The 23235-nt window shown below is 34.5% G+C and overlaps 1 protein-coding gene and 1 non-coding gene across 3 annotated transcripts in view; both read right to left on the bottom strand.

The window, feature by feature from the left end:
• Positions 1–23235, bottom strand: part of COL4A3BP (collagen, type IV, alpha 3 (Goodpasture antigen) binding protein) — a 144489-nt gene that overhangs the window by 20294 nt on the left and 100960 nt on the right. The window contains exons 7-11 of one of the 2 annotated variants that reach the window (XM_008582502.1): positions 17342–17499; positions 10154–10246; positions 6125–6211; positions 3124–3216; positions 2523–2600 (exon numbers count right to left, since the gene is read on the bottom strand). In XM_008582502.1, the coding sequence (XP_008580724.1) occupies positions 2523–2600; positions 3124–3216; positions 6125–6211; positions 10154–10246; positions 17342–17499 (509 nt within the window). The remainder of the gene's footprint in view (positions 1–2522; positions 2601–3123; positions 3217–6124; positions 6212–10153; positions 10247–17341; positions 17500–23235) is intronic. The other variant, XM_008582503.1, reaches the window with a different exon arrangement.
• On the bottom strand, positions 22121–22193 carry TRNAI-GAU. The gene has a single exon. It is a non-coding gene; the product is annotated as a tRNA-Ile (tRNA).

Below are 23235 nucleotides of genomic sequence, written 5' to 3'. Positions count from 1 at the left end.
AAAATTATCATAGAAGGCTTCTATATGAAAACTCATAAAACTTACTAAGAAACTAAGTATGATATCTGTATATATATCTGGACTTTTAAAAGGTGTTAAGGTAAATATGAAATTAATGTGGTATTATGCTTTGATAATATTTTGGCAAATTATTAAAAGTGATGAAAAACTTTGACTTAGTTTTTAAATTAATTATCAAGATATTTTAAAATGAAGAATTTGGCTACCTCAAATATATTAAGGAATGATGTGGAGTTACTACTGTACATTACTGTATTATTATGTATAGTATAACAATATAAGGTAACATAAGTGTTTCTAATATTAATGAATATCCTTAGAGCTTCTTATTTTGCTTAATACGTAAGTCTTTTCAGAATGTAAGAACTATAAAATGTACCAAAATCAATTTAGTCACTGGTGTAATTTCACATTGTGTTGAGGCAGTTCAATATCCTCTGAAACAAGCAATCTTATCAACCTGGAATCAGTTACCTATTCTAAAGGTGCTGCTGAATATGAGGTGCACAGTTTAATCAACAGTTAATTGCCAGAGCCCAAGTCTGCTATTGGTAACAAATGCTTTATCAAGGACAATAAATACCTGAAGAATTCAATGTTATTTTCTTCATTTTTTATCTCTTTGGCATACAAAACAGTTCAATAATCAAAAGCTAAAAGAGTATCAGATTAATCATGAGCACCATTTAATAGAAAAAAATCTACCAGCAAGATTAATTTCTCTCAACTTACATGAGTTACACAAAAAGTTATGAAAAGAAGCAAGCTACAATTCAGCAGTATCTTATAAAAATATGGGCACCTGCTCCTCAGTTATACAGTCATCTGAATTTAAAGGCTTTTTAGCTGTTCTATATATAACTCTATAGCTTGAGCCTAGGTTTGGGTTCTGAAGCTCTAATTCTCAGGCATTCTTCATAACTGGCTTACATTCTTTCCTTGCTCTCATTACATTTTCTTTCATTTATAGTTTATGTATTACTACATTTCAAGGGAAAATGGTGACCAGTATGGATGGATTTTAGTCTATGACTTTATTATTTTAATGCAAAGTGGCACTTAGTAGTATATACCAAAGTCTCCTAGTATTATCTAGTTTTGTCACTGATTTTTTGTGAATATAATGAGTCACTTTTTAAAAGGCAAGCATAAATGGATGAGCAAAAGATAACAAATACTACAGTATGTTTGATTACGGATTATTTCTGATCAAGAAATGCTAAATCTTTTTCTCAAAAATGTTCAAGGAAAAAAGCTACAAGTCAGAAAAACATCTTTCGAGTTAATTTTCTTCTCTATTGTACAGCTAAAAACAAATGTAAATTTTATTTGTATATATTAAATAATATAAATGTTTTAAACTATGATTTAAAAAAACTTTTATTAGAATACTGTTATAGGGAAAAAATAATGACGTAGATAACTTTGATGAGTTCAAAGAAATTATGTTATTATAATGGCAGTAAAAGTTCACACTTGTTGAGTGCTTACTATGTGCCAGGCTCTAGCTAAATCACAAAAGCAAAGCACAGAAAAGTTAGAAAACTTGCCTAACAACACGCAGCTAATCAGGATTTAAACTGTCATTCTGAGAAAAGAAGAGCTCAGGTTCTTAACATAGGATAACATAACATAATGCAATCCGATAAAATGCAATCACCATAAAGACAAAAAGTTGAATGGCAAAGATGTGAGATTAAAAAAAATTTTTTTAAACTAATGCTGACACTAAAAAAATATTCCTCCAACGGTAATTTGATTTTATTTTGAGGATAGAGACTACAAGCATCCAGCTTTGTCTTAATTTCCTAAACCCTTAGAGATGTTTAATAAACTTAAAGCCAATTTCAACAGATTTAGCATATGAACAGAAATATTAATTTATAATATCCAAGGATAATTGCATGAGGAAAATACAACCTACTCAATGGAGCTTGGTATTATAATGGTAATGAAAAAATATTATTTAAAAAGTGATTTCCTTGATAACCCAAAGGTCAAGGGGTTCAGATCCCCCTACTGGCCAGCTACAAAAAATAAAAACAAACAAAAAAACATTATTTCCTTAATGAATATAATTAGGAGATATTTTAAATTAGATTAAAAGTGAGACTCTTGGAACCTGCTTTTATGTTATAACAAATCCTATAGACCATGTACATCAAAAGCTGTTGAATCCTGTCTGAAGAAACAGATATGATTATGACATGATATATAAAAAACAGAACTTCTATTTGTTTCAATTCAATTTGGAAATCTTTCTGGAGTACTTTCTATATGACAAAATTCCAAACTCTTCAAGGTAGAAGATAAAAAGTAAAGGGCACATGCAAGCCTGATAGAGGAACTATTTAGTAGATAAGGCCTTTTTAATGCTTATTGTTACATTTAAATTCAAAACCAAAACAAGTGGCTTAACCAAAAGATTTTTAGGAACTGGGAAAGCAGGCTGAAATATAGCACAGAAAGACTCAAGTCCACTCTACACATTCATACAGTACCTGGGAGCTGAATCTGTGAACATCGTCAGAGGCACTGACTAGATCAATGGAAGACATGGAGGAAGAGCGACTATAGGGCTACCAGAGACAGACAAAGAAAAAACCAAGTAATCAGAACAAAGGCACAACAGAGCATTCAGTACCAACTTCCAAACACAAGATAAAGAAAGAGAAAACAAAGCACTATATGAAACAAGCATAGCAGCAAGTGCTGACTTCATGCACCTATTATGTATTATGTTCCAAAATCACTCCAAAAAGAATGTAGACTTCCAATAATACAAAATAATACCACTTAACCCCAAAGAAGAAAAACGTTTTTGATATAATTAGCTACACTTCTGGTTAACTACTTTGGACTAGCTACTCCCTAACCAACCACCCCCCTTTCTTCCCTTAAATAAAAAAGAAAGAATATTATGCTCAGAATAAGATTTCTAACTGTTTTGGAAGACATATATGGAATATAACATATAATACAAAAAAACTCATTGCTTAAATTCATGATGAAAAGGAGAGAAAACTTATACTACAAGATAGCTCCATCAACACAGAAGAATGATACAAGTTATACTTTCAGTAAACTCTGACATTAGCTTACCTTTTGGACAAATCTATGAGTCCCCACAGAAGAAAAGGCATCTCCAGATGGCAAGGATGTAGGCCAATGTAACCTGACCTTTTCACTCTGTGACTAAAAAACATAACGGTAAGGTGAGAAGGCTTTAAAGTGTATTGTGCAGCTTAAGAATGGTTAATATAACCTAAAACTACCAACATTTAATTAGTGTACACTTTATTATAAATATTTAAATTATAAAACTGCTCTACAAATACAAGCCTTGTCAAATCCTGTCACTTAGGTATCCCAATTCAATTTCTTCTTTTTGACTCTACTACTACTACATTAGACCAGGGATAAGTTGTTTGATTTTGCTCCCGGTCAGACTCTCCACTATCTGCATAGCATCGTTTATCACGAGTCAATCTTAACACTGATGCTACCAATTTTGTATCATTCAAACCCTAGCCAAATCATTCCAATCATTTTACCTCATCAGGGCCCTGTCGGGCTGGCCCATAGGCTATCCTTGGAACCAATACCATTGTTTGCTTCAGTTACGTGCCTAAGAACATACTGTATATCTCTGCCTCCTTTCCCTGAAGGTATTCTGCCTTCATCTCATCATTTTACTTGTTAAGCTTCACTTGATCTTCTTCCTACTCTTTAGCTTCCTTAGTTTCTCCTCACTCAACAAATATTTACTAAAAATAACGTAGCAAGAGCTATGCTATGTTGTGTGTTCATCTTCTAACTGTACAGGAGAGCTATTAATTTCAATTCAATGCTGTATGTATAGAATTACTAAGATCTCATTTCTCACTCACTCACCAATTTGTTGCACATCTTTCCCTATGTTTGTAAATAATGTAAACTCAAAAATGAGTGATGTAAGTGTCACTTGGAGAATACCTACGTAGTAGCTGTGTTGTTGAGAGTTCTGTACAATATATACTGAGTACAAAGAGGGAAGTGATCTGAATTTATGGAACTGATTTCATGGATACTGAAGCTTCAGTACTACCACACTGTAATTATCTTTGTTATGTCAACATGCCTGGCTATCAGGCAAGGAAAATCATTGTCTGTTCAATGACTCTTTTGCAGAGAACCTATCAGAGCACCAAGGATAGATTGAAATCAAATTATTTGATAGCTTCATGAACTTCATTTTCTAAAGCTTATAGAAGGTTTCACAGATTTTCTCAAACACTACTCAACCATTATTAATATCCACTAGAGCAGCATTTTAGAGCCAGAGGGATGTTTTAAATCATCTTATCTAAACGCCTTGTTTCACAGATTAGAAAACCAAGGCCCAGAGAATTAAAATAAATTCATAGCTACAAAGTTAATTAGTGGCAAAACTAATAAGACTAAAGTGTCTTGATCACAGAGTTCACTGCTTTATCCAAAACAGCATATCCTAGACAAAAACTGAAGTGAAGGAAAACAAAGAAATGATGCTACTTCAGTTACTATTTCAAGCTTCTAAAAGTAGAGCCCATTTAGGAACCGAAAGTTCCCACTTTCATTGAGTGCTGCATAGCATCTTTCATATATCAAAAATGAGCAATACGTTTTACAAATTAAAGTGACATGATATTTTCATCCCTGATTTTTTTAAAAAACGATGAAAAATAAAAAGAGAAACTGCCTTAGCAATGACAGGGAATGAACAAGCCAACTTTTTTATGCAAGTTCATTTGGAGTATAAAATTAATACATATATGATTATTTGTAAGATATTTTATAGCCACAGCTTAATCATACTTGCTCAAAAAGAAAGTTAAGTTTCCAACATAAGTAGCAAAGCTTAAAGCTTAAAGGGTGGTGAAGGAGGAAATAACTAAAATCCATCCTTGAGTACCACCTAGTGGTAAAATATAGTAACTGCATTGCTGCAGAATTTAAGGTGGCGAAGGATCAAATTAATCTTTAAACTAGAGTTAAAGGATTTAAGAAATGCTTTCTTTCAGTTTCCACAGAAGGAACTAGGTATAACTGCTGTGAATTCAGTAATGATGACAAAACAGAGTAAAGTAAAAGTGAGGAAGAAACTGAAGGTGAAGGTAGTGATGGCAATAAAGAAGGTAAAAATGAAATGGTACTAATGCAGAGGAAAAACAATCTTAAATTTTTGGTCATCTTCCTTTTGAATTCATGATACTTGGAGAAGAGAAATCCAAAGAGACTTTTTACTCAGAGTAAAAATATGCTTGATATTAAGAGAATGATTAATGTTGGATACTCAAGGGGAATAGGCAGAATATTTTCATTTAAGTTCATGTTAATTATGCATACTTCCTTTAAACAATTATTGGTCTTCTTTCTATCGCTTGCAAATTGATATGTAAAGAACCTGACATATAAAGATTCTACATTTGTGACAAAAGGTAGACAGTTAATTTTCTAGGTTATTAAGTTCACAGTTTTCAAATTCTATTTTTAAAAAATTTTTAATTGACAATAACTACATATTTACGGGGTACAGAGTGATATTTTGATACATGTATTATAATAAGATAATATTATAATAATGTATAATAATCAATTCCAGGTAATTAGTATATCCATCACCTCAAATATTTATCATTTCTTTACGTTGGGAACATTCAAAGTCCTCTTCTACTTTTAAAAAATTTTTAATTGACAATAACTACATATTTACGGGGTACAGAGTGATATTTTGATGTATTATAATAAGATAATATTATAATAATGTATAATAATCAATTCCAGGTAATTAGTATATCCATCACCTCAAATATTTATCACTTCTTTACGTTGGGAACATTCAAAGTCCTCTTCTACCTATTCGAAAATGTATTTGCAGCAACATGGATGAGCCTGGAGGACATTATGCCAAATTTTACTTCTATGAAATAATATATGAGGGTATTTCAAAAAGTTTGTGGAAAAATAGAATTAAAAGATAACATGAATCTTTCCATGAACTTTTTGAAGCACCCTCATACATCAAGGAATGCCCACAGTGTTAAAGCAAATTTCACCTTAGACTTTTTAATAGTAGATATACCTGTTCTTCTATTTTATCTTGTCTGTCAAGAGCAGCTTCAACAGCATCAAAGAACTCTTCTTCATTAATCAGACTGTTAGGGCCTTCCTACTCAAACACACAGAAGAAAAAAAAAAGCAGTTGATTTAAGAAAATAGAAAACACTGATAAACTCCAATATTAACTCCAGGGAAAAGTTGAAAATTGATCCAATAAATATTTATTGACATATTTATGAAACAGTGTACTAGGTAATATTATCATAAAGATGAGTAACATATACTCTGTGTAAAATCACATGAGTGTTACAACTAATGAACTCAGTACTCATATATTTACTATATATTGACCAATACTGTGATAGGATAGTAGTTAGAGCAGGGGTTCTTTATAGGGGGCCTGTGGAAGCAGGAGGGGGTGGTTGTTGCTAGGCCATTTACCCCTTCCCTCTTGTATTGCTTAGGGGCCTTGGTAGGTGGGCACCTTACCAATACCCTATATTTCTCTCTCTACCACTCTGTTCTGTCTCTGCTGTAGCTCAGATCTTCATCATCTCAGACCTAGTTATTGTTTTGTTTTGTTTTTTTTTTTTTTTTTGGCAGCTGGCCAGTTAGGGGATCCAAATCCCTGATTTTGGTGTTACTAGCACCATACTCTAACCAAATGAGCTAACTAGCCAGCCCCTGCCACCTACATTTTTACAGCCTGTGAGTTAAGAATTTCATTTTTAAATGGTTGGAAAAAAAAAAAAAGTGATAACATTTCATGATATGTGGGAATTATTTGAAATTAAAATTTTGGTATCCATAAATAAAGTTTTATTGGAACACACTCATGCCCATTCATCTATGTATTGTCTATGGCTGCTTTTGTGTTACAGTGGCGGAGTTGAGTACTTGTGACAGGGATGACAGAGACATATAAAATTGCAGAGAGGTAAGTACAAAGTTGCAGATCTACAGCCAATGAGAAGTGCAGATAGGAATTTGGAGGGGGATATTCCTAAGTAAGGACATGGAGAAAGAAAAGCTGGGCTGATGCTTGAAAGTCTGGTTAGAAAGCAGAGTAATGGTCATCAATCACCTGAGGAATTGCCTGTGGAATGTGTTACAATTAAAATTCCTAGGCCCTCTTACCCAGAATTACTTTTCAGTAGGTCTTGGGGAGCCCAGGAATACACATGTTTAATAAGTTCCCAAGTGATTCACATGAGTACCTTCTGATACTCAGCTGTATCAGAAGATGAAAGTAAAGAACAATAACAAAATGGAAACAAACAAGATATGTTCCTGCTGTGATGAACCAAATAAGTGGACTGTAAGTGGAACAACAGTTTCATATTATGGTAAAAGTAGAGGCTGAAAAGGCAGGCTTGGATTTACGGTTATTTAAGACACACGAATAATGGCTGGAATCTTCCCACTTAGATTGATAACCCCAAGTCACCATTAGTCCACTAAAAAGTACCTAGCAACATCATCCTGTCCCCACCATAATCTGGGACCACACAGGAAGAGTGGGAAGAACTACAGTGTAATGCTCTTGTCATCTGGCAGAGGCATATGAGAAATCTTGACTTAATGCAGTTCTTCTTTTAGAGTTATGAGGACTCAGTCTCTTACAACCCACTTAAAAAAACAAAAACAAAACCCAACTTTTTATTCAAATACAACACACATACAGAACAGTAAACATCTCAGTGAGTTATCATAAAGTGAATATAACCATCTAATGACCAGCTAGGACATGAGGGTAATTAATGTAACAACATTCCAGAGGCCTCCCTCCTGCAGGATTCCCTTTATAAAGTCAAAACATTTCAAAGACACTCAAATGACAGCAGTATAACTTTGGTCTCTTTGATCAGAGAAAACACAAAATATCCAAAATCTACTCCAAACTCAAGCATATTTTCTAATGATTTTTAAAACCCTACTGATCATAATAACCACATCTACATTTTAAAAAATAGTAATATTCATTCAATCTACAGTGCTTTTGTGCATATGGATTCCTGGTTCTTAAGCAATAATGTCAGTCTTAGGAGTCTACTGATCGGGAATGATAGCAATAAAAAATTCTGCATCGCCAAATGAAACAGCTTTTCCTTTAATTGCAAATCTGTGGGATAAGAACTAAATTGGAATAAAATGTTCTTTATTAAAAAGGACTTAAAAAAAACCCTTTATATTTCATCATGCTTACCAAGGGAAGAAGCTACTTATTGTTAAATCTACTATACACTACGCAGTCTTTATCTCACTTGCCCTCAGAGCAGCATTTCTTATGTTAACAACTCTTTGGAGAGTTTTCTACTATCAGATTCCTAATTTTCCCCCTCCCTCTCTAAGCATTCGCATTGGACTCCTTTCCAGGTTCGTCCTTCTGTCTATACTCGGGTTCCATACTTGGTCTCCCCACAGCATTCTTACTCATTTCCAAGGCTTCAGTCATCATCTATAACTCTTAAATTTATAGACAAACCAAACCATCTCCTTTCTAAGTGTTAGATCTTAATATCTAATAATATGAAGATCACCTCCTGTGAAAGTCTCAACTCAGGTGCAACATGTCTAAAACCTGCTCTTCTCCTACCTCCACACTAATCTGCAGAAACATGAATCTAATCTTGGATTTCTCCCTTTCCCCTCATTCAGTCACCATATCCTTTAATTTTACTTTCCAAATATCTACTTTGTCAGGTCTCTATTCCTCCTGCTTCTACTTTAATTTAGTCCACCTCAATTCTCATGTGCATTCCTGGAATACTTAAGTCTCCAATCCCCCAGTCACAACTGTCACCTTCAATCTATTTGTCTCACTGAAGGAAGCAAGGATGATTTTTCCAAACCGTAAATGTGAAAACTTCAATTTCTTGTTTAAAACCCATAGTGGTCTCAGGACCTTAACTGATTCTTGTTGACCTTCCCAGCCAGTCTCTTACCACTCCTTCCTCTCAATCTGAGGAGGCTCCGCCCTCCAAGGAGAAGAAGCATTTCCAATTCTCCTGAGGCAAAATGCTCTCTATTTGCTTCTGGCCTCCAGATATTTTCTTTCTTCTCAGCCCTAAGAGCAAACATTCTTTCTACTCTTTCTCAAGGTTTCAGCTAAAATGTTATTTCTTCTGGGAAGCCATCCATAACTCAACACTCTTCCTGGGTTAAAAGTTCTTCATAGCATACATTATTGTAATTGCCTATTTACCAGTCTACTTTCCCATTATACATGCAAGTAGGCCTTCAGGCAGGATCCTTGCCTGCTTGGTTCCTTGTTATATCCCCCATGCCCGGCATTTTAAGTCTCCACATTTGGTATCATGTTTAGAGATGCATTCTCCAAGGAATTATTTATATTTTCTGTTTTTTTAAAAATTATTTTGTGGTCTCTTCTAAACATATTGTTGAATTTTTAAAAGTATGGTATAATGTAGGAATCTATATTTTATTCCACTCATATTTGTTGAATAAACATCCTTTCTTTACCTATTTGAAATGCACAGAATTTTGAAATTTTGATTTGACCGACAAGGTGGAAGGTGTTCATATTTGTGATTTTAAAAGAAAGCAATATCACGTTTTAATGATAGTGTCCTAATTATACTTTTGGGTTACACCAGAAGTTAATAACCTATTAAATTCTGCAGTAGGAACAAACGACGTGTTGGCTATTGGTGTCTTTGAAGTATAGCATTGGTGGTAATGAAAATTATTAAATAAGCTTTCTTGAATTATGAACTGCTGATTTTTTTTTTTTTTTTACTAGATCCCTGTGATGTTTAATCTCAAATTAAAATACAATTTTAAAATAAACTAGGTCTGTTTTTACACTTAAAAAAAAAGTGTTGTTCTTCCCTTTGGAGTTTTGAACCATCTATCTTTTCTTGTGTCAGTACTACACTTGTATGGATTTTAGACACATTCAAAATATGACTTTATTTTGGTTATTAGACATTCATCTTGTTTTAATTATTAAACAAAGTTTAAACATTTCTGTCATCTGTAGCCTTGGAAATTACTTTACAAATATAAAAAAATATATGAAAGTTCATACTTCATAATCTGGTCCTCCAAAGTGGGATTTTTTCTTAAGTTCTGTCATTGCATTTTTGTATGCTTCCTCTATTCTTCTTCTCTTCTCAATTTCCTATTTAAAAAAAAAAGTGAATTTATTATTATTTGAAGTGGGCATTTTAATTACAATGCAGTCTTTTAAGTGGATTTCCTCTGCATTTCACTGAAATTTTATAATTTGATCAAAAAATAACTCCACCCCTGTGAAAAATAAGACTATTATTCTGCCCAAGAAAACACTTTTCTCTGAGTTCTATATTACATACAAGCTACCATTTCAGTCACCACTAAGATCACCTTAAAGGTAGATTATATGTTTAAATGGTTAAGTAACTGCCAAAGTGTCTAAAGTACATTAAATTAGCACCAGAGAAATGCCTACTATGTATTCCTGTATTTTTTCTTCCAGTAAGAGCTATACTTAATTGGTATGAAGAGGAAAAAAAAGCAAATAATAGACTCCAGGAAGAAAAGAACTCAATAGGTAAAATCAGTGAATGCTAAAAAGAAATCCTAAGGAAGATAAATTTCTTACACTTTCTCACTACTGGTTGAGAGTGTAATTTAGAGCTCAAAAAGCCTTTAATTTTCTGATTTTATAGATAAGGGCCTACAGCTCTAAAAGGCTAAAAGACCCAAAGTCAGCACTTAAAATAACAAAGCCTGGCCCAATCTTGAACTTATTTCCCCATCAGTGGTGTGTACTGGGTCAAATCTGATACCAAAATCCAGCAAGCTTGTAAAGAACCTGATACTTTCATTCACTCACTTCAAAAACTTAATGGCTACATTAAAGGCCACACTGAACTCACACAAAGCTAACTACTTCTAAATACCATATCTGAATTAAAGCTAGTGCAAATCAATGAGTTAGTTCATTAGACTTAAAGATTTCATTAATTGATTTTTGTGTATTCAAGAGAAAATGGGATTACAGACCCACCGAATGGCTAAAATTAGAAACAAAAATAACACACACACACACACACACACACACACACCCCTAACAATACCAAGTACTGTGAAGAATGAAGAGCAACTGGAATTCTCATCTTTTGCTAGTGGGAATACAAATTAACATAACCACTCTGAAAAACTGTTGCCAGTATATCCACTAAGAACCCATCAACCAACAACAATTCTACTCCCAGGTATGTGCCCAAGAAACAAGTGTGCATGTTCATCAAAAGACAGGTAAGAGAATGTTCATAGCAGTTTTACTCATAATCGCCAAAAAATGAAAACAACCTAAATGTCCATCAACAGCAAAATGGATAAAAAATTGAAGTCATACAATAAAAATTCATCATACGATGAAATACTATATAGTAATAAAAAGAATGAAATATTATATAGCAATAATAAAAAAAAAGCCCCGAACCCAAATCCAACAACATGAATGAATTTCATAATGCTGAGGAAAAAAGAAAGCCAGACACAAGAGTATACTGTATGATTCCATTTATATGATGTTCAAGAACAGGCAAAACTAATCTACGATGATGTAAGTTAGTACCACGGTAACCTCTTGGGGTGGTGGTGGTGGTGATACAGACTAGGAAGGGGCATGAAGGAAACTTAAAGGGTGCTAGAAAAGTTATATATCTTGATCTGAGTATGGTTCCAGGGGTGTATGGGTATGTAAAATAAAATCATCAAGTAGTATACTTAAAATTGGTACATTTCACTGTATGTACGTTATACCTTAATTTAAAAAAGAGAAAACAAAAATGCACAGTACAGCAATAATATTAAAAAGACTTAGGGAAAAATGAAAAGCATGTGAAATTATATACCTGTGAATAAATTGTTTAACTTCAGAATTTTTGGTCTTCTTGGACATAACTGGCTAACAATTAAGTACACTTTTATAGTAGAAAGTATTATTATTACAGGTAATCAAGAAAAATCACCATCACTAAATAATATTGATTTTTAATTAGCTGAAAGAATATTGTAACTGACATTATAAATCTACAAAAAAGTACAATGTAAACAATTCTATTAAATAGCTGTTATTATTATCACTTATTTAATTGTTCTCATTAGATTTTAAGCTCCTTGAGGGACTATCTCCTACTCATTACTGTTTCCCCTTTCCTAGTTTAGAGCCTAACACACAGCAGGCATGCAAGAACTTCTTTAATTAAACAATTTCATTAAAACTATATTGTTATCATTGCACTTTCTTTCCCAATTCTATGGATTACCTAAAAGATATATTCATTGATAAATGACTACCATTCAAGAACTGTAGTGTATTGAATGTCCCCCCAAAACTCATCAAAGGTTGAATTGTATCCCCCAAGGTTTATGTGTGAGAAACTTAGCCTCCAGTGTGACTGTTAAGAGGGTGGGAAGTTCTATTATGGTAATTAAGGGGTGAAGCCTTAAAGAGGTGATTGGATTGTCGGACTTTGTAGTAGTAAATGGATTAAAAATAGCAGTCAGGGAAGTGGTTCTGAGGGCTTTAAAAGAAGAGGAATGTCTCTTTCAAAGAGGTGATTGGATTGTCGGACTTTGTAGTAGTAAATGGATTAAAAATAGCAGTCAGGGATGTGGTTCTGAGGGCTTTAAAAGAAGAGGAATGTCTCTTTCTCTCTCTCTCTCTGCTTCCACCATCTTGCAATGTGAGACCCCTGGGTCACTGTTGTCACCATGATGGACTTTGGACTTCCCAGCCTCAGAAACTGAAAGCAGTAAATTTCATTTTCTTATAAATTACCCAGTTCCAGCTATTTTGTTATAGGCAACAGGAATGGACTAATACAAGAACTTTCTAGTCTTCTTCACTGTGAAGTCTTCTTTATTGGGAAGACTAGAAAGTTCTTGAGAGAGATGTTTATCAAAAAATATACACACACTGTATATGTATATATGTATGTATGTACAAGGGTACTTTGAAAGTTCATGGAAAGATTTGTATTAATTCCATTTTTCCATGAACTTTATGAAGTACCTTTGTGTGTATATATACATATACAAGTATACACACACACATACTGTGTGCATAGACACACACACACTTACATTCCATGTAAAATGTAACTGGGATCCTGTTATTTCAACCTTGAGAAAAAATAACAGTGAGAAAGATGAGATTTGACATCAGAAAGACCTATAAGAATGACTACAAAATACAGTAGTTTCCAGATTTCAATTAATACTGCCATCCCTCCTGGCTGTTCTTTGCTTAAAAGCATTGCATGGAGAAACAATAAAAGTAGTTTTTGCTGTACTTATTGCGACTTAATAAAGAAAAAGAATGTATAAGATTAACAACACTAAAGGTGATCAAAAATCCACCACCCTTTTCAACACAGCTGCCTTGGATTGAATGTCCCCCCAAAATTTAATTCCCACTGTAACCACTGAGGGTGGGAAATCCTATTAAGGTAAATGAAAGGTGGGGCCTTGAAAAGGTGATTAAATTGATGGTTTAATGGTGGTCATGGGCATGGTTCTGAGGACTTTAAAAGGAGAGCACATGAGAAGCTATCTCTCTCTCTGCTTTGCCACTTTTGCAATTTGATACCCTGCACCACCAAAGATGGCTTTCACCAGATATGTTCCCTGGACTTTGGACTTCCCAGCCTCAGAAACTGTAAGCAATAAATTTCATTTTCTTACAAATCACCCAGTTCCAGGTATTTATGATATAAGCAACAGAAATGGACTAATACAGAAAACTGGTACCAGAGAAGTGGGGTGTTGCTTATAACAAATATTTGAAAACGTGGAAGCAGCTTTGGAACTGGGTGTTGAGGAAAGGCTGGCTATGAAAGAGCAAGCTAGAAAAAGCCTAGTTGCAGGTAAGAGTGTATAAGACAAGAAAACTAGGGAAAGTTTGGAACTTCTTAGAAACTGGTTAAATGGTGGTGAGCAGAATGCTCATAGAAATAGGGATAGTAAAGGCCATACTAAGAAGATATCAGATGTAAATGAGAGAGACTTACTGGAAACTGGGGCAAAGATGACCCTTGCTATGAAATGGGAAGGAACTTGGCTGCATTCTGTTCATGCCCAAAAGTTTTATGGAATGTGGAACTTAAAGGTGCTGACAGGGTATTTGGTGGAAGAAATTTCTAAGCAGCAAATCATTCAGGAAGCTGCATGGCTATTTGTGACAGCCTATGCTAATTATGGCAGAAAAGGCATAAGGTAAAGCCAGAATTTGTAATTCAAAAGAGAGCAGAGAGCAAAAAATTGGAAAACTTTCACCCTGGTCACAAAAGCAAGAGTGCAGCCCAGGGACCCTTTGCTAAGGAGATAAATACAGAAGAAAGAGATTACCAAGAGAAGGAAAAAAGACCTTGAAAGCATTTCAGGGGCTGCCTCTTCTCTTACAGGCCCAGAGGCCTAAAGAGATGGAATGGTCTTGGGGAAGAGACCTGAGGTGCCCTTCTCAAGCTCACTGCACAGGGCCACCTTGGGAAGCTGCTTCCAGAACCAGCACCCCACCTGCTTTGACTACTCCAGATGTGGCTAAATCGGCCCCAGGTGTGGTTAGACCCACAGCTTTAGAAAATATTAAGCCAAAAGCCTTAGTGGCATCCACACGAGGTTAAGTCTTCAGGCTCACAGAATGCCAGAGCTGTGGAGGCTTGGGAGCCTCCACCCTGATTTGAAAGGATGTATGGAAAAGTCTGGGGCCCAGGAAGAGATCTGTTACAGAGGAAGAATCACCACAGACAGCCTTTGCTAGAGCAATGCCAAGAGAAAATGCAGGGTTGGAGCTGCAGCAGAAAAACCCCACCAGTACCAGCTCTAGTGGAGCCGTGGGAGTGGGACCTCAGACTTGCAGAGCTACCAGCGTGCAATGCCAGTCTATGAGAGCTGAAGCATGGCCTCAGACCAGTAAAGCCATAGGAGTGGAGTTGCCTGAGGACTTGGGAACCCAACCCCCACACCAGTGTAAAGAGCAATTTGAACATAGAGTCAAGGTACATGATTCACCAGCTTTCAGATTTAATGCCTACTCTGCTGGGTTTTGAAATTGTATGGGACCTGTTACCCCTTTCTTTTGGCCTATTTCTCCCTTTTTGAATGGGAATGTGTACCCTCAGCTTGTCGCACTATTGTATATTGGTAGTAGACAACTTGTTTTGATTTCACAGATGGGACTTTGAACTCTGGACTTCTGAGTTGAAACAAGTTGAGACTCTAGGGGTGAAATGAATGTATTTGTATGTGAAAAGGACATCGGTTTGAGGGGCCAGGGGTGGAATGCCTTGTGTTGAATGTCCCCCCAAAATTTAATCCCTACTGTAACTGTTGAGGGTGGGAAATCCTATTATGGTAATTGAAAGGTGGGGCAATGAAGAGGTGATTAGATCAATAGTTTAATGGTGGTCACGGGCATGGTTCTGAGTGCTTTAAAAGTACAGAACATGAGGAGCTATCTCTCTCTGCTCCGCATTCTCAAAGAAGGGCTTCACCAGATATGTTCCCTGGACTTTGGACTTCCAGCCTCAGAAACTGTAAGCAATAAGTTTCGTTTTTTTACAAATCACCCAATTCTGGTTTTTTATGTCATAAGCAATAGAAATGGACTAACACAACAGCAAATAAGAAGCCTGAATGCTGAAAAGATGGGAAGCCATGTTACATAATGCAAAAAGTTTTTATAATTTATTTAGGTTTTTTTTTTTTTTTTTGCAGCTGGCCAGCACAAGGATTGAACCCTGGCCTTGGTGTTATCAATGCCATGCTCTAACCATGAATGCTGAAAAGATGGGAAGCCATGTTACATAATGCAAAAAGTTTTTATAATTTATTTAGTTTTTTTTTTTTTTTTTGCAGCTGGCCAGCACAAGGATTGAACCCTGGCCTTGGTGTTATCAATGCCATGCTCTAACCTTTTTTTTTTTTTAATGAATATTTTTGAGGCAGTATGGTTAGTGTATATGACTGAAGAGAGGAGAAAGTTGCCAAAAAGTTGTAAATAAGCTAGTTGAATGATACTCTGGAACCAACAGTCTAATGGATTTAAGGAATTATCCTGTTTTTCAATACATTATTTTTTATGTGCATGGGGATTCTTCTAATAATTCAATTTAATACACATTGAGTATACAGTTGAAATCTTTGAAGATGTAATAGTTTAGCTCCAGATGAAAATGAAATGTCTGTACTTTAAAAGGATGTTCTTATTGCCTATTTTAAAAGACATATTGCTAGTCATTATGGCTTACTCTCATCTGCACCTGAGAAATCTGAACAGCTTTCCTTTCTTCTATAACATGGGGAACTTCCTAAACCCATAGTACTATTCAAATCCTGTGGCCATTCTGCCACGACACCAGTGATGACATTGCTTGCTCAAATTGAAAGACCTTCAAAACACTGTAAGCCACATAACTTACTGATGAAAAATAAGATTCTGACTGATGTCTAGCCTGGTATCTAGGGCTGAAGTATCAGAATAGAGAAAAATTCCTCTAATTCTGCTACTTAACACCTTTGGACAAGTCGCTGGGCCTCAGCTCCTTCTTCCATATGAAATGATGGCACTGGACTAGAACTAGATTCTCTAAGGCATGTTTTAGTACTAACGTTTTACTATTTCAGTAAAGTTGAGTTATTAACAGAAGTTCTCCTACTAAACAAATTCATCGAGCCATTTTTCACACTAGAAAATAAAGATTCATACTATAATATTATTATCAGTGTTGCAGTTCAAACAAAGGTGGGAAAATGTGAACATAGCGCAAATGTTCAAACAACATAATGTATGTTAAATGATATCATGATGACCATGGAAAAAGCTATGAGTATAATAAGTAAATGTTTAACTTATTAAAGTGGTGTTTAAGTTCATTCATTTAACTTAAATGTAGTTTCTTATATTACACAGTAAAGGTGGGTAATGTTAAATGGCTAATTACTCTTAAAGCATTACTAACACAATTACAAAAATCTTTATATTAAATCCTATCAAGAAAGCATTTAGTTACTATTATATAGTAACTAATAAACAACTAATCAATCTTGTTAGGAAAATGAGTTTAAGATGCCCACAAAGTTTCAGAGCAGCAGTACCACCTTCTACTTCTATCAAACCCAATAGATACTTCCCTAAGAAGTTAGTTTGGTTTAAATGTTCAGTCAATATATAAAACTTAAGTAAAATATAATTATTTTTTAAAGGAAGAAAAACTAGTCTTACCTTATCCAGTCTCTTTTGCCAGCTGTCTTCACGTTTTACCATTAGTTCAATACAATGAGAAAGTGTAGCAAGGATTCCAGCAGTAGTTGCTTTAAAAGTTATTGCTTCCCCTTTGAAGTCTATACCATTAATTCCTTTTGGTGTTACATGTGGAAATACTGAAAAAGAAAGTTATTTACTGAAAATCTTTCTAATGAAGAAATAATTCTTCATCACAACTTAAGATTAGAAAATGTTTAGAAAACTAGCAGCTCAGGACAGTTTTTTGGATTTTGATTTTCCTCTTTTGGGTCAACATTTAAAAATCTACCATCCATACTCTATGAGCAAAAACGCTTTGTGGCTGCATACATACTTTCAAGTTCTTTTTTCTAGATTCTATTTCCTGAAATCTATTTGCTGTGCTGCACCCAGTGAACCAAGTGGTAGGAGGAGTAATACTTTAATAACAACATTTTGACAGCTTAGAGTGGGACCTGATTATGGCAAGAACTACCTTACATTTTGAGAAAAACTAGAACTCTAAAAATATCTGAAGATAAACTGTAGAATTTAATAAGATAATATAAAATTTAAAAATAAATAGCCAAATTTAAGTCCAGGACCAATGCACATATTAAATGGCCTTTATGTTTACATTTTATAATTTTAACTCTTGGTTAGCCTTTGAATTAAATGACAAATCTTCAAACTCCCAAAATGCAAACAAGAGAACACAATATCTTATTCTATAGCTAATAAGAAATCATTCCACTAGAATCCTTATAATGAAATGACACTTCCGACTTTATAAAGTCATATGTTCTTATGACAGTAAAGGTACAATCCATAAAGGAACAAACTGATAAACTGTACATTTCCAAATTAAAAATTTCTGCTCTTGAAGATGTTGTTAAGAGAATAAAGAGATAAGCTTCATACAGGGAGAAAATCTTTGCATGGCATATATCTGATAAAGGATTTGTATCCAGAATATATAAAGTAACCTCAAAACTAAACAATAAGAAAATAAACAATACAATTCTAAAAACTGGGCAAAAGATGTAAACAGACTTCACCAAAGAAAAGATACAGATGGCAAATAAGCACATGAAAAAATGCTCAAATCATTAGTTACTAGGGAAATGCAAATTAAAACTACAGTGATACTACTACATACCTATTAGAATGACTGAAACTTAAAAACACTGACTATACTGTTGATACGGATATGGAGAAACTGGAACTGTCATAGACGGCTGGTGAAAAACAGTTGGGCAGTTTAAAAGTTAAACACACACCTACAATATGATTCAGCAATATATGTGTATGAATGTTTGTACATGAATGTTTTTAGCATCTTTATTTGCAATAGCCTAAACTATAAACAACCCAAATGTGCACCAATGAATGACTGGATAAACAAATTATGGTATATCTATAGAATGGAATACTATTCAGCAACGAGAAGAAATCACCTACTGACGCATGAGACAATAATGATGAATCTCATACTGAGGAAGAAGCCAGGCAGAAAAGAACATGTATATGAGTCCATTTATATTAAATTCTAGAAAATCCAAACTAATTTACAGTGACAGAAAATAGATCAGTGTTTGTTTGGGAATGGAAGGAGGAAGGGATGACAAAGGGAATAAAAGAAACTTTTTTAGGGTAACAGACATGTTAACAGTTTCAAGAAAATATCCAAACCTATTAAATTGTATACTTTAAGTGGCATGTCAATTATACCTCAATAAAGCTTTTTAAAAACGTATATTTTCTTTATAAAACTAAAAGCCCTTTCTGTCATTGTAACTTTTATATTTTCCATCACTCTTACCAAGATTGCTGTTTTATTACAAATTACTGTTTTTACCAATAATCAACTTAGAAATTCAAATATAAGAGAATGTGTACAACTGTAATAATGGGTCCTCACTGCTAAATGTTTGATAATTTATATACTTAAGAGTCAGTACAAGATGAAAGAACAACATGAACTGTCTTTGAAAAAACTTGAAATATAGAAATGTACCTCTTCAGCTACACTTAATACTTTCAGAAGCAGCCACCTCGAATCCTTTTCTTAATGATACAGGGGTTATGTAACTGATTTTTATTTATTTATTTTATTTATTCATTTATTTATTTTTGTCCTTTTTGTGACCGGCCGCACCACGCTCAGCCAGTGAGCGCATTGCACCGGCCATCCCTATATAGGATCCGAACCCGCCGCGGGAGCACTGCTGTGCTCCCAGCGCCGCACTCTCCCGAGTGCGCCACGGGCTCGGCCCGTAACTGATTTTTAAACTTTTCAAACAGTTGAAAATAAGGGTCCCACACCCAGTTAAGGCCTTTGAAATAAATTTCTCATATGTTACATCTGTTAGGAAATGAAAATTATGAAGACAAAATTTCATCTTAATTTGTCATCAACTAGGATCCTCTAAATATTGGTTACTTTGATTTTTGCTCCAAGTGTCTTACACCTTATAATGCAGAACCATATTAATTTTGACAGAAAAACTTAACCCAAGTACTTGATAATTTTAGATCGGCACACTCATCTGAATGTCTTAGCTGAAGGTGAGGGGAACAAGTTCTTTTTTTTTTTTTTTTATATCTTACTGACTTTATTGTACTTCATTTAACACATATAGTATAAAGGCCCATTTGGAAAGATCTTTCTAAAAAAGGGGTTATCTCATCAGTCAAGCACTTCCTGTGTATAGATTGTAAATAATAAATGTATGCCACATGTATGGCTGGAAGAATGCTGGAAAAACTCTATTGGCATGCCGAGGAAATGCAGCTAAAATACTTCTACCAACCCAGTTCATTCCACCAAGCAAAAATTGGGCAAGCCAAATTCATCAATATTGATTTCAGCTTTCATCAGCAGGGATTTTTTGAGCAATACTCTTTTAGTTACATTTTCCATTTGACATTTCTCATTAGACTCAAAGCTTTCCCTGTGTATAAATCTTCTTATGTAATTCAAAACCAAGCGCATCAAGCAACCTTTCCAACAGAAAGAAACAGTAGACTTGTTTGCTGCACGAAGTAAAATTCTGTATTTATGTAGTCTTCATATGTCCATCCAGAACCCCTGCTTCCTCCTTATCCTGCTTTTGGAAGTAAAGCTTTTTATTTGTTTGTTTGTTTTTTTTTTGAATTTTTATTTTGTCAATATACAATGTGGTTGATTATTATGTCCCATCACTGAAACCTCCCTCCCTCCTCCCTCTCCCCCCTCCCACCCAAGTGTGTCCCCTCCATTTGCTTGTTGTAAGAACTTCAAAAAAAAAAAAATTGTGGTTGAGGAACAAGTTCTTAAAGAGACAAGGTGAGATGCCTTAATTTCCTCTGGGAAAATTACAACACAGCAGTAAAATGAAGCTGAAAATATGTAACCATGCACCTGAAGGGCAGAAATAGAAAAAATTACAAAATAATGTATAATTTTAGATTTGTAAGTACTTAGGCTCCAAAGATTATCATTCAGATTTATGGCTCTATCAGTTTAACTCTGCCCTTACACACTTCAAAATTCTTTTAAAGGTACTAATACTCAGAAAATCAAGGGATCTGAAAGCTAACATTAACATGTTTTTGTTTTTTTTTTAAAGATGACCGGTAAGGGGATCTTAACCCTTGACTTGGTGTTGTCAGCACCACGCTCACCCAGTGAGCAAACCGGCCATCCCTATATGGGATCTGGACCCGTGGCCTTGGTGTTATCAGCACCACACTCTCCCAAGTGAGCCACAGGCCGGCCCTAACATTAACATGTTAAAAATAAAAACAAATGCTGACAGAAGCTGAGAGATTTGGAATCCTCTCATTTCATTAAGACTTCTGCACTGTGTTCTGAATGGTAGGCAATCTAAAAGGGAATCCCCAGTTTCTGTGGTGAGATTTTCATTTCCTCACATGAAGTACTACAAATGGTCTTGTGTATGCCCACACACAGGGGCAGAAAAAGGGATTGGTGGAGAAATCCTTCTGAACATACAGGATGGCAACTTTAAACCTCTCCTCACCCGTCTACCATGACAAAGAGAAAACATTGCTGAAGAACATGACCATGATATCAACTATACCAGGGTCAACAATCAATTAATTGGTTTGGGACTGCAAGCCTATTTTACATATGATTATTCTAACAAAATAAGCTGCAGTTGGTTAAAAAACTGAATTTAAAATATTCTCATATAAAAAGTCTGAGCTAAAAGGGGATTAAATGATTTGTAGCTCAAATTCTTTGTTTGGACAATTAATGTACAAGCATGTGTACACAGACCAGGTGGCGGGAGAGCACAAGATAATACTCAGGTTTTCTAGAGCAACATGTATTCCATTAACACTAAATTTCTTCTCAGTGAGTTTCATCAAGAGCATACTTTGATTTGATAAATCAATTAGTATTTACTTACATTATTTTATAGAGTAGATGACATGATAAATGCTCTTGTAAATTATTTACAAAATAGGACTAGATATAAGTTGGAAAATTGGTCAGAAAATATGACTAGAAATAGAGTTAAATGTGACAACTGGAAAATATAATAGATATTAAAAATCCACAGAGGTGGCCATCTTCAACAGTTAATACAACTTAATCATAAGAAAATAGGGTTTAGAAACAAGAATTGTAATATTATTTGGTAATATTATTCATGGTAGATATATAAATAAACAATCTAAATAGACTCTAGATTCATTTAGTCTAAACTTAGATGCCAAAAGACCTGAGTTTTAAGTTGCCTTATTTATTTAGTCATTTTTTTTGGCAGCTGGCCAGTACAGGGATCGACCCTGGAACTTGGTGTTATCAGCACCACACTCTAACCAACTAAGCTAACTGGCCAGCTCCTATTTAATCTTTTTAAATATAGCTTTATTGAGATATAATTAACATACCATAAAATTCACTCGTTTAACATGTACAATTCAATAATTTTTAGTATATTCAGAGTTGTACAACCATCACCATAAGCAATTTTTAGACATTTTCATCAACCCCTGCTCCCCCCTCACCCCCCAATCCTATACTCATTAGCAGTCACTCCCCATTTTCCCTAACTCCCCTGACCTAGGCAACCACTAATCTACTTTCTGCCTCTACAATATGCCTCTCTTGGACATTACATATAAAAATTCAGTAAGTGTCTTTTGTGACTGGATTCTACTACTTAACAATGTTTTCAAGGTTTATCCATGTTATTATAGCATATATCAGTACTTTATCCCTTTTATGGGTGAATAATATTCCATTGTATGGATATATCACATTTTGTTTATCCATTCATCAGTAGATGGACATTTGAATTATTTCCACTTTTGGGCTATTATGAATAATGCTGCTCTTTACTTTATGTACAAGTTTTTATATGGATGTATATTTTCACTTCTCCTGCATATATACCTAGCAGTAGAATTTCTAGGTCAAATGGTAACTCTACTGTTATACCTTCTGAGGAACTGCCATTCTATTTACCAAAGCAGCTACCATTTTACATTCCTATCAGTGTATGAGGGTTCCAATTTCTCCAGGTCTTCACTAACAGTTATTTCTTTCTGATTATAGCCATTCTAGCAGGTGTAAAGTGGTATCTCATTACAGTTCTGCTTTGCATTTTCCTCATGTCTTTGAGGATCTTTTTATGTGCTTATTGGCTATTTACATAATCTTCTTTGGAGAAATAGCTATTCAGATGCTTTGCCCATTTTTAAATTGAAATATTTGTATATTACTGATTTGTAAGATTTCTTTATATACTTTGGATACAAATCCCTTATCAAATGTATGACTTGCAAATGTTTTCTCCCACTTTGAGTTATCTTTTCACTTTTTTGAGAGTATCCTTTGAAACAAAAGTTTTTTATTTTGATAAAGGTCAATTTATTTT

The sequence above is a fragment of the Galeopterus variegatus genome, unplaced genomic scaffold (genome assembly GCF_000696425.1).
Source record: "Galeopterus variegatus unplaced genomic scaffold, G_variegatus-3.0.2 Scaffold2649, whole genome shotgun sequence".
Classification (NCBI taxonomy): domain Eukaryota; kingdom Metazoa; phylum Chordata; class Mammalia; order Dermoptera; family Cynocephalidae; genus Galeopterus; species Galeopterus variegatus.
Note: the sequence above shows the minus strand (reverse complement) of the source record. Positions and strands in the feature narration are given on the sequence as shown.